This window comes from Gadus chalcogrammus, chromosome 3 (assembly GCF_026213295.1).
Source record: "Gadus chalcogrammus isolate NIFS_2021 chromosome 3, NIFS_Gcha_1.0, whole genome shotgun sequence".
Taxonomy (NCBI): Eukaryota; Metazoa; Chordata; class Actinopteri; order Gadiformes; family Gadidae; genus Gadus; species Gadus chalcogrammus.
This window is the reverse complement of record NC_079414.1, coordinates 19949856-19960773: the sequence shown is the minus strand read 5'-3', so window position 1 is coordinate 19960773 and position 10918 is coordinate 19949856. Positions and strand designations below refer to the sequence as shown.

The 10918-nt window shown below is 43.6% G+C and overlaps 2 protein-coding genes and 1 long non-coding RNA gene across 3 annotated transcripts in view; all 3 read left to right on the top strand.

The window, feature by feature from the left end:
- Nucleotides 1-818: 818 nt before the first annotated feature.
- On the top strand, nucleotides 819-4527 carry LOC130379633 (uncharacterized). The gene is made up of 4 exons (XR_008895140.1): nucleotides 819-1081; nucleotides 1556-1648; nucleotides 2453-3546; nucleotides 4344-4527. It is a non-coding gene; the product is annotated as an uncharacterized LOC130379633 (long non-coding RNA).
- Nucleotides 4528-5972: 1445 nt separating this feature from the next.
- LOC130379625 (suppressor of cytokine signaling 1-like) lies at nucleotides 5973-7322 on the top strand. The gene is made up of 2 exons (XM_056586570.1): nucleotides 5973-6120; nucleotides 6461-7322. The coding sequence occupies exons 1-2, from the start codon at nucleotides 6065-6067 to the stop codon at nucleotides 6783-6785; spliced, it is 381 nt and encodes a 126-aa protein (XP_056442545.1). The 5' UTR covers nucleotides 5973-6064; the 3' UTR covers nucleotides 6786-7322.
- Nucleotides 7323-8551: 1229 nt separating this feature from the next.
- si:dkeyp-9d4.3 (caskin-1) overlaps nucleotides 8552-10918 on the top strand; it is a 24660-nt gene continuing 22293 nt past the window's right edge. The window contains exon 1 of the mRNA XM_056587259.1: nucleotides 8552-8935. Coding sequence (XP_056443234.1) covers nucleotides 8842-8935 — 94 coding nt within the window. The 5' untranslated portion in view covers nucleotides 8552-8841. The remainder of the gene's footprint in view (nucleotides 8936-10918) is intronic.

Sequence of the window (10918 nt, the reverse complement as noted above, 5' to 3'; positions counted from 1 at the left end):
CTCTCTCTCTCTCTCACACACACACACACACATATTTGATATCCATTTGAAGGGTGATCTATCCAATTAACCATCTATCACCTTACGTATTCTATTTCACATGCAAATAATATAAACGGTTATTAAAAGACTGCATCGGTATGTTTAACGACAAGGGGCATGCTTTTGGACAGTAAGGGGGCATTTATGTCTTCCCAACTGCAAGGCTATAAAGCAATTAAGATGAAGACATTTAGGCGTACTTTGGCTAAACAATCTGACAGTAACAGCAGACCAGATCAGGACGAGTCCAATCGGTCTTGGTTGGACAGAACACGCCGGCAGATGGTCTCCTTTAGCTGCGGTCTGTGTTGGAAGTTGCGCCAAAGAATTGTGGCATGTCAAAGAACTGACATATCTCTGACAAGCTCTTGTTGTGTTTATGTTATGCTTTTAATATCGTATATTTTGTCATCCATAAGATGGTATTAAAAGTGTTGATTATATTCGATATTGTGGTATTCATATATTATAATATAATATGGTATGATGTATGTTTATTTACCTCCACTGGATGGGTTAAGATGCCGTTTACTCAAACGCAATTACTAGAGATTAATACCATATTAATATTCTTTCAATCGAGGCCTGCACAAACATGAAAATGTAAGGCCTATATACAATTCAAGCGGATCTAATTATTGTGGGGGACCATTCTGCTCATGGGTGATTTCTGCTGCATGAAGGCGGACGTCCAACTGGTAAATGGCGCTTCCTTGCGTTAATACGAAGAACTGCATTTGTGAATTGTTCAGAAAATGCTCGTTGTGTAACTAGGTTTTCGCGCGCACCCACTCCTCTGACGACATAGGCCGAACCCGGAAAACGGTTCTTGTGTAAGCGTCCTTTCATTCAAAGTCCTACCTATTGATTAATAACGGGGGTGTCCCCTGTACTACACAACACGATATTGAACCGCAGGTTTAAATTGTGATACTAGTTTAGTTTATCTTATGCATTTACTGGTTTAGTCATGCCGACCTCCCCTGTTAAGACACGGATCCCTCTGACCAGCTTCGGTCATCTCATCACAGAAGTGAAGGTAAATGACGTATGGAGTACCTATGTGACAACTGTAACTGCAGATTTATTATTTAACTTCAATTGTATTAAGGCATGCGTCTGCGGTGGTTGATAGACCAACTTGATTAGTGATTTATGTTTTGTTACGAAAAATATATAATGTTTGGATTATAAAATTTGATTGATAATGGATTGTAGCAAGGTCCAGGCTACACGCCACCTTGGCTCGTCCAGACCAGAACATAGGATGGTGATGTTTGAAAACTGGTTTATTGTAAATGTTGATCGATAATAATACATCACCTGGTGCCATGCATGAGATCTGGCTCATGGTGTGTGTGTGTGTGTGTGTGTGTGTGTGGTGATGGGTGGTTTAACCTGTGCACCTGAGTCCAATCTGGCTCTTTTGGGCCAGGTGAGGCTGCTTAAACCAACTATCTTCAACAAACGCCACATAGAGGTATGCTTATTTAAGTGTCTGTGTGTGTTCCAGAGACAACTGTTTGGCATTGAGGCGCCAGCTGCAGTGGATCTGATTGGATGGAAGAAATACTTCAACAGCTACACACTGCAGGGGCGGCGTAATGTACGCATACGCACACAAACCAGGGGTGGCCTCGACTTGGAATTGGCAGTGTAATCTGATTCGTCAGGCCATATGTTTTTATATAAGCATCTTATTGATGCCAGGTGCTGTTCCTCTGCTAAATTACTGAGGGCCTCTTACTTTTCATACCATGACGACAATGTGTGCGTTCAATCATTTGGAAAAAAGGAAAATACATTCTTCTATTAACCCGATATGCGATAAAATAGGCTTGAATAAAAATAATACATCTATGGAATCAAACAGTGGGCAGTCTCTGTGGAGCCTGAGAGTATGTACTGTCTGATTACTCAGAAAAAAACCTGCATCCATCAAGAGAATGTCAAGGCGTTTGTTTGATCACAAATGTAGGACATATGTTAATGAATCATTCAGGCGACAGCGTTCAGTTTAGTAGAACACTGGAAATGCACTACCGAGTACGGAATGAGTTAATAATTCTGACCAGCTTGAGGGGAACGACGAAGAACGAGTCAATCCCCCACCACACATGAAGAACGGTGTATAACTTCTGGGCCTTTACTTCTAGAACCCAAGCCATGCAGGTCATGGAGCTCCCCCAGCCTCCAAATTCAGTTTCCTACTGTAACACAAGCACTAATTTCCAGACAAGACGAATCAACTATAATGGACAACGTAGGTTAGATGTGTTTCGATCAAAGATTTAAATCTTCAAAGATTCGATGTCACCCCTAACGCTCGCGCTGCACACGCACACACTCACGCGCGCCTTTGGTCATGCTGTGAGACTGACTAAATTTCTCTCTTTTCCCTTCATTACAGTGTGTGTTGGCAACTTATGGTGTCTTGTTCTGTTCAGTATCAGCCTATTGGATGTACAGACAAAGAAAACAAGAGCCGCCCACACCAACGGTCTAAACTAAGGATTGGTCTACTCCTCCTCTTTCAGTTCTTCAACATTGTTTGTATTAATAAAACCCAGCTGTGTGCCTAGAACCTTCTACCTCTAAGTCCTTTTGTAGATGTGGAATTTGTGTGTTGAATTGTGTTTTTTCTTTTTTAAATTGGAAGAATCCAACAATGTTTGTCTGTATGCCAACACATCAGGCCAGGCTAATAATAAATAAAAACATTCTTAAGTGTTTTTAATTCTACATCTTTGTATAGTGGCAAGTAATTAGATAAATTGCGTCAGACTTCGGATCCTTACTGATTAACATAATGGTTTTCTGAGCAAATGTCTGCAAATTGACTAACGTTTTTATTATTTTAGACCAGCAAAAACAGCTTCGTTATAATAGTATAGGACCAAATAATACATAATTTCTTCGAAGGATATGTCGAGACGTTTTTTAAACAAATTACATGATTGTCATTGCGACGCCAAAAAGCATTAAATCCCTAATTGCAGACTACTGCAAGTATATGGGTGACTTGACATGACATGGATTTCTCTGAAACCACGTGATATGCCTGCAAAAGCAAAAGCGAAAGTTTAGACCCAACTGCAAAGTGCAGGGGGACATGACTATGTGATAGCGTAGGTTGTGCCGATTGCAAATATATGTTGAAAATATATGTGTAGCAAACAAAAAAACAATATAATTAAGGCGCTCGAAGAAAAGACGGAGGACAAGACGCTGTGTTTTCTCTTTTCAAATGACCGGACTATTCCACTATCAGTAACCAAACTCCACCCACTCATTACAAAACCTTTGCACATTTAAACCGAAAGCTCACTAACGTTTTGTGATAACGTTTGGTCGCGGGAGTCATTTTCTCTCCTATTTTTATTTATAAATTGCACAATTACTTGATTTAAAAATATATAAGGTTGTACGTGCATTTCATGAACGAACTATACTCTCCCAACGTAAATCGTGAGAACTGATGCTGCCAGCCGGAAAAAGTCCAAGGTAAAATCGTTTTCATGCAAACTTCAAAAACACGAATGTCTATTTGCAATGTTCTGTAGGTTGTTCAGTTTTCAGTATTTTATAATAAATCATTGTTACTGTTGTATATTCATTTTTATTTTATGAATAGGCATTCTTTAGAAATCTTAATTTGTAGACCTATTCTTCGTTGTATTTATTATCAATCGTTATTCATTATTATTCCTATTATTCAATTGGAATAATATTTGCATGCATATGTATGGAGAGACCAAGGATAGTGTGTGTTTTAGCAATGTGTTAATCAATCTATATATGAGCCTTAAATGGTCTAGCCTTAAATTGAAGCCACGCACAAACAGTTGCTTGAAATAATGACCTGTAGCATGGGCGACCTTCTGTGATTCTAAAGAATTATATATTTAGTTGTTCCTATTTCCTATGGGCCTTGTTGTTAATGACGTGAAATCGTTAAAAGAACAAACATATATATATAATTATATATATATATATATATATATATATATATATATATATATAGCTACTGTATACATATATACAGAGATATATATATGTATATTAGTACACATGGTTGTTTTTGCATATGTGGCTTGTCCTTTGTCTTACACACCCACACTCAAAACAAAAGTGAAAGAAAGTAGCTCACATTCAGTGATAGGCTGTAAGGGTAATTTAAGCATCTCACACGCACAGACACGCATCATCGAAGATAGCTTATGTTGCAGAACACAGCACTGGAGAGACCACCAGTAAACCGTACATGTATTAAAGACTCTTTTCCGCTCTTTTCTTTGTAGTTCTTCTGGACATCCTGAATGGGTTTGGGGTGCGAAAGTGTCGGGAATGACAGATGTTCTTCCCAAGAGAACGTCGCTTTGAAGTGGGTCGTAGGTGGCCAAGTGCTGGGGTCTCCGCGATAGAATTATCCATGTCAGTCTGGCAAGACGAAGAGACTCAGCCCTCAGGCAGAACCTCAGAGTAGTGATACTGGACCCATATCCAGTCAGACCATTCGAAGGCGAGGGGACAAAGAAGACAGACAAAATTGAACGGGAAGGTGTAAATGACTTAGGGTTACTACATTGGCACCGTTTCCTCGCCCGGCAACAGACAAAGAATGACGAGGACGCTCAGAGCAGGTGGAGACAGGTAGGTCTGGGAACACATTTTGGGGTATCTAGTTACAAGCTGGTCCATGTTCAGAGTGGGGCGGAAAATGCAGTGTATATCAACAGGCGGCACTATTAGTAGACACACCCATATTTGGCTTTGCAGACAGATAATTAGAAGAAAAACAGTAGCAGCCAATGCATTTGACATTTGGCTATAAAACGCTATGTTACGATAAGGAATCAGTAACATCTGGTCAAGGGAAGCTGCTAACCACTTCCCTTGACTGCTTACCTATTAAAAGCCTTTTGCAAAAACTCTTCCTGCGTTCAATATTAAGAATGAGTCATGCTAAAATGAAGTACTGGTCCTCGCCACTAGATGTTACCGTTGTATATTCATTGTTATTTTATGAATATGGCATTCTTTAGATATCTTAATTTGTAGACCTATTCTTCGTTGTATTTATTATCAATCGTTATTCATTTTTATTCCTATTATTCAATTGGAATAATATTTGCATGCATATGTATGGAAAGGCCAAGGATAGTGTGTGTTTTAGCAATGTGTTAATCAATCTATATATGAGCCTTAAATTGTCTAGCCTTAAATTAAAGCCACGCACAAACAGTTGCTTGAAATAATGACATGTAGCATGGGCGACCTTCTGTGATTCTAAAGGATTATATTTTTAGTTTTTCCTATTTCCTATGTAGGCCTTGTCGTTAATGACGTGAAATCGTTAAAAGAACAAACATATATATATAATTATATATATATATACTGTATACATATATACACAGATATATATATGTTAGTACACATGCTTGTTTTTGCATATGTGCATATGTGACTTGTCCTTTGTCTTACACACACACTCAAAACAAAAGTGAAAGAAAGTAGCTCACATTCAGTGATAGGCTGTAAGGGTAATTTAAGGGTTTGGGGTGTGAAAGTGTCGGGAATGACAGATGTTCTTCCCAAGAGAACGTCGCTTTGAAGTGGGTCGTAGGTGGCCAAGTGCTGGGGTCTCCGCGATAGAATTATTATAATAATAATAGAACATATTATTATATGTCACCAAACACAAACAAGACGGATTAATGGCTTGGGGAAAGCGAAACCTCCGGTTATCAACAGTTGTCTTTGTCGATATTAAAAAACTAAACGGTCAATAAAACATTGCCAATATTAATGAGATTTGCCACTGCAGTGAGTGGACGATTCAACAAGATACCCTGCAGTCAATTACTACAAACTAATCACTCCTATCCGGCTTTAGGAAGGGCCCGTTCATCTGAACTGCCCCACACACTTCCTGCCATTCAGAAGCCAGGGGGAATATCAACTGGTCAAACAGACCTACCTGTTACTTCAAAGCAGTGGTTTCTACTGGGGCTCTCTCTCCATGGGGGATGCCCATCACATGCTCAGAGAAACCGCCCCGGGAACCTTCCTCATCAGGTAGCTACCTGGAAACCTCTTCCTCCCCTGCCCGGCAGCAAACCTTTGTTGTGTCGACTTGATTATGCACCCCCACATTCTGCACCCTACCCCCCCCCCACCCCACCCCCCCGTCATCATTTGCACTGCGCTGCTATCCCTTAATTTTGTATGTTGTAATTCAATTCAATTTCACAAGAGTCCATGCACTATATGCATTTAAAATAAATCCGTACATTGCCCTAGCAGTTTAAGATTGAATGAATGAAACAAGTGGAAGTGTATTGGGTGGAAACATGAGGAAATGGTGGGGATGGGAGTGAGTTGTTCCAATGATCCCATCTATCCATCCGTCCATCAGGGACAGCTACCAGTGCAACGTGTTCTTCACGCTGAGCTACCAAGGGGAAGACCACCCCAAGAGCATCCGTCTGCTGCTGGCCAATCACCTGTTCGGCATGGACGGCAGCAGCAAGACTTTTGATTCACTGTTTGCCCTGCTGGTCCACTACATCACCTCCTCCAAGAAGATCGTGGCGCCGTACCGCTGGCAGCGGCCTGAGACGCTGCAGCAGCTGGGCAGGAGGGCGGTGATCCGGGCCCACGGGGCCCACGCCATCGACTCTCTGCCTGGACTCAGTGCCCAGGTTAGGGCCTACCTCCACGCCTACCCGTTCTGGGTGTAGGGAGGCGGCCAGCGGGACACAGATACATTGGTTAAGGCCCTTGGGGGATGTGCGTATCATTAGCATGCTGTACTTGATGGGATTGATGAACTGTACTCATTTTATGATGTTTCGTGTGAAATATTGTCTTGTGGAGAAAGACTTGAAATTGGGATGCTGGAGTGTGAAGATAACCGATCGGTTGTGTAGTGGGTATTACAGTGTGAGTTATTTACAAAATAAATAATTAATGGTTTTATATATGAGATGAATGAGTAGCTGTCAATCTACTGTCGGCTGTTCTACTTCCTGTTCTATATAAGAGAATCGCGCATGGCCCCTTGTTCTAAATTAGATCTGCACCAGAGTAACCCACACGCACCCACAATCTCTATCACACACAGAAAAATACACCTGAGCGTGCTCACACACAAACACACACACACACACACAAAGATAACCCAGAACACACACACAAATATATGCACATACAGACAGACTCGCACACACAAGGGTAACTTGCAAAAACATATACCACACACACACACACACACACACACACACACCAGAGTAACCAACACACACACACACACACACACACACACACACATGCACACATACAGATACACACACACAGCAGAGTCACATGCACACAAATAAACACACATTTGTGCACACTCTGGAGCTCCTTGTAAAACATAATCAGGTAACTAGAATCAGTTTTCTCAATGTTATCTATAGTTGACTAATGGTGTTCATGTTTACTAATTGTGCTTATGTTAATTATGCTAATGATCTACAATAATGCTACACACATACACACACGCCCACCCACTGGAGTAACCAACACACACACACACACACACACACACACACACACACACACACACACACACACACACACACACACACACACACACACACACACACACACACAGCAGGGTAACCTGCACAAGCTCACACCGTGCACCTACACACTTTAATTTAATTTCTATATAAGAGAAGTTATTGTGGCAATAAAGATGTCTGATTGACTCTTCCATGGGGGATACCAGACACGTATAGACACCGGATTCGCTAAATTTCTTCTTCACCATGGCTCAACCAATGCAACGATACTCACACGCGGAACGCACAATGAGAATTTATTTGCGCGATCACGAATCGTGTCACCCTCTGTCCCGCGCTCGCCCATAGCACGCGGCTGGATCAATTCCAATCTGAAACCACCTCTGTAGACTACAAACATACACACACACACACACTCTCTCTCTCTCTCTCTCTCTCTCTCTCTCTCTCTCTCTCTCTCTCTCTCTCTCTCTCTCTCTCTCTCTCTCTCTCTCTCTCTCTCTCTCTCTCTCTCTCTCTCACACACACACACACACACACACACACACACACACACACACACACACACACACACACACACACACACACACACACACACACACACACACACACACACACTGAGAGGCACGCGTAAACAGAAGCGCGCTCTTCCGTTTCATTCCTGCCCGGGGATTACAATTGGAGTGGAGGGGCGCGCACAGCTGGCGTGTGTTTATGTAATAGCCATGCATGCTAAGCCACAGCCAGGGTGACAGCGGTCACACACATCAGTCAGTGCGTGCGCTGGTTCTGCGGCTCGTGCGGAGATATCGGCGCGATTGACCTGGGCTATAGGAGGGCGCTCGAGCTCCACCGCCTCGCGCTTCGCTTTTTAGACCCGTTGGAAATTCTCGTTGATTCGTGGAATCCGCGTGGCCAGCAGAAGAAGAACACCCCGACCCAAAACCAGGAGGGTGGTCTTCTGTGGACGCTTTGAATCGACGCCGGCAGAGGGGACATTGTAGTATATTTTTTCTTACTCCTCCAGGCTCATTTCAGTGTGCTACTCATTCCGGCACCCCTTAGTCAGTCAGTCAGTCAGTCAGTCAGTCAGTCAGTCTGTCAGTCAATCAGTCAGTGCCTCGGCTCGGAGGCCGGAGGCAGCGGGAGGATGTAGCGATGGATTAACGAGGTCCGGACAGGAAGAGAGGAGGGAGACCGAGGGCCACGGCGGGAGGACGTAGGGGACATGGGGAAGGACCAGGAGTTGCTCCAGGCGGTCAAGACCGAGGACTTGCTGACAGCGCAGCGGCTTCTGCAGAGACCTCGGCCGGGGAAAGCCAGTCAGTATTCCCACCATCCGATCTCTGTTGAGCTCCATTTCTGTTTTAACATGGGTGAACTAGGGATCACGTAGTTCGCACGCCGTTAAACCGTCGATATATATATATATATATATATATATATATATATATATATATATATATATATATATATATATATATATATATATATATATAGACGCTGGATATACAGTCCACGACTGTGTGTGTGGGGCACGTTATTTGCGCGTATCTTAAACGAGCGCCTTGATGCACACGTGCGTGCGCGTGCGTGCAAGGGTGTAAGGAGGTGGTATGACGCCGAACGTTTGTGGTAGCGATGACGTTGCACATGTGTGAAAATGGTGCATTCTGCATCACAATGTCCACGTAATAAAATGGGTGATGTGGGTCGTACGTGATACAGATGTGGAGAAAATGTGTCCTGTGTGTGTGTGTGTGTGTGTGTGTGTGTGTGTGTGTGTGTGTGTGTGTGTGTGTGTGTGTGTGTGTGTGTGTGTGTGTGTGTGTGTGTGTGTGAGAGAGAGGGAGATGTGCTCTTGTGAGAGAAACAGAAGGGTAGAAGGAATGTACTAATGTCCAACACGTCTCTCTCAATGCCTCGCTGGACGAATAATAATTGGTGTGTGAATATGCCAGATGCTAGTGGTATTACAGTGACTGCAAGAGTGTACACGTGTATATGCACGTATGTGTGTGTGTGTGTGTGTGTGTGTGTGTGTGTGTGTGTGTGTGTGTGTGTGTGTGTGTGTGTGTGTGTGTGTGTGTGTGTGTGTGTGTGTGTGTGTGTGGCTGTGTGTTTGGCTGTGTGTGTTTCTGTGTGTGCGTGCACCTGTGTGTATGACATGGTGTCAGCTGGGACTTGGGGTGATAATTAGATTTCAATTACAGCCTCGAAAAAGCATCCACCACTCCCATCTTATCACCATTCTCCCCTCATCCAGCTCCTCTCTCCTCTCCCCTCGCTCCTCTCCTCTCCTCTCATCACCTCTCCTCCTCTTCTCTCTTCTTCCTCTCCTCTCCTTTCCCCTCTCCTCTCCTTTCCCCTCTCCTCTCCTCTCCTCTCCCCTCATCTCCTCTCTTCTCCCCTCATCTCCTCTCATCTGATATCCTCTCCTCTCTAGTCGCCTATCCTCCTCTTGTCTCCTCTCCTCCATGCTCCCTTGCTGACTGCTCCTCTCCTCTGCTCTCTCCTCTCCTCCTCTCCTTGCCACCATTCTCCTCTCTCCTCATCCAGCTTCTCTCCTCTCCTCTGCTCAAATACATACATATTCATATGTATTTGTATATATGTTAAAATGTGTGCATGCGCGTGTGTCTGTATGTGCGCATCTATACTGTGTGTGTGTGTGTGTGTGTGTGTGTGTGTGTGTGTGTTTGTATGTGACTGGACATTCCAGCAGTGCCATGGAAAATAAAAATGCTCCTCCTCAGATGCCAGAACAGATCAGCTCTGCGCACTCAGTCCACTGCACACTGACAAAGACAGAGAGGCAAGGGGCGTGCGACACAGCAAGACTGGGAGAGAGAGAGAGAGAGAGAGAGAGAGGGAGAGAGAGAGGGAGAGAGAGAGAGAGAGAGAGAGAGAGAGAGAGAGAGAGAGAGAGAGAGAGAGAGAGAGAGAGAGAGAGAGAGAGAGAGAGAGAGGAGCAGGGAAGGCTTGAGGGGGAGGTGAGAGAGGATGTGCTACAGGACAGGAAAGCAGAGTAGAACCTGTGGACAGTGTGTGAAAAGCAAAAAAAAAAGAATCCTGCACTGTGATTGCGTGTGTGTGTGTTTGCGTGTGTTTGTGCGCGCGTGACGGCATATTACCACAGAAAGCAGGTTACTGCTAAATTATTAAAAATACTGCCAACCTGTGCTTTGAGTAAATGCTTCCCCCCCACCACCAGCCTCTACATACACACACACACACACACACACACACACACACACACACACACACACACACACACACACACACACACACACACACGTACACAC

Bases quoted from the DNA above. Each gene is read 5' to 3' on its own strand.
- LOC130379625 (XM_056586570.1), top strand. From the start codon at position 6,065: ATGGGGGATGCCCATCACATGCTCAGAGAAACCGCCCCGGGAACCTTC. The intron at 6,121-6,460 runs GTAGCTACCTGG...TCCGTCCATCAG, and splicing joins CCGGGAACCTTCCTCATCAG to GGACAGCTACCAGTGCAACG.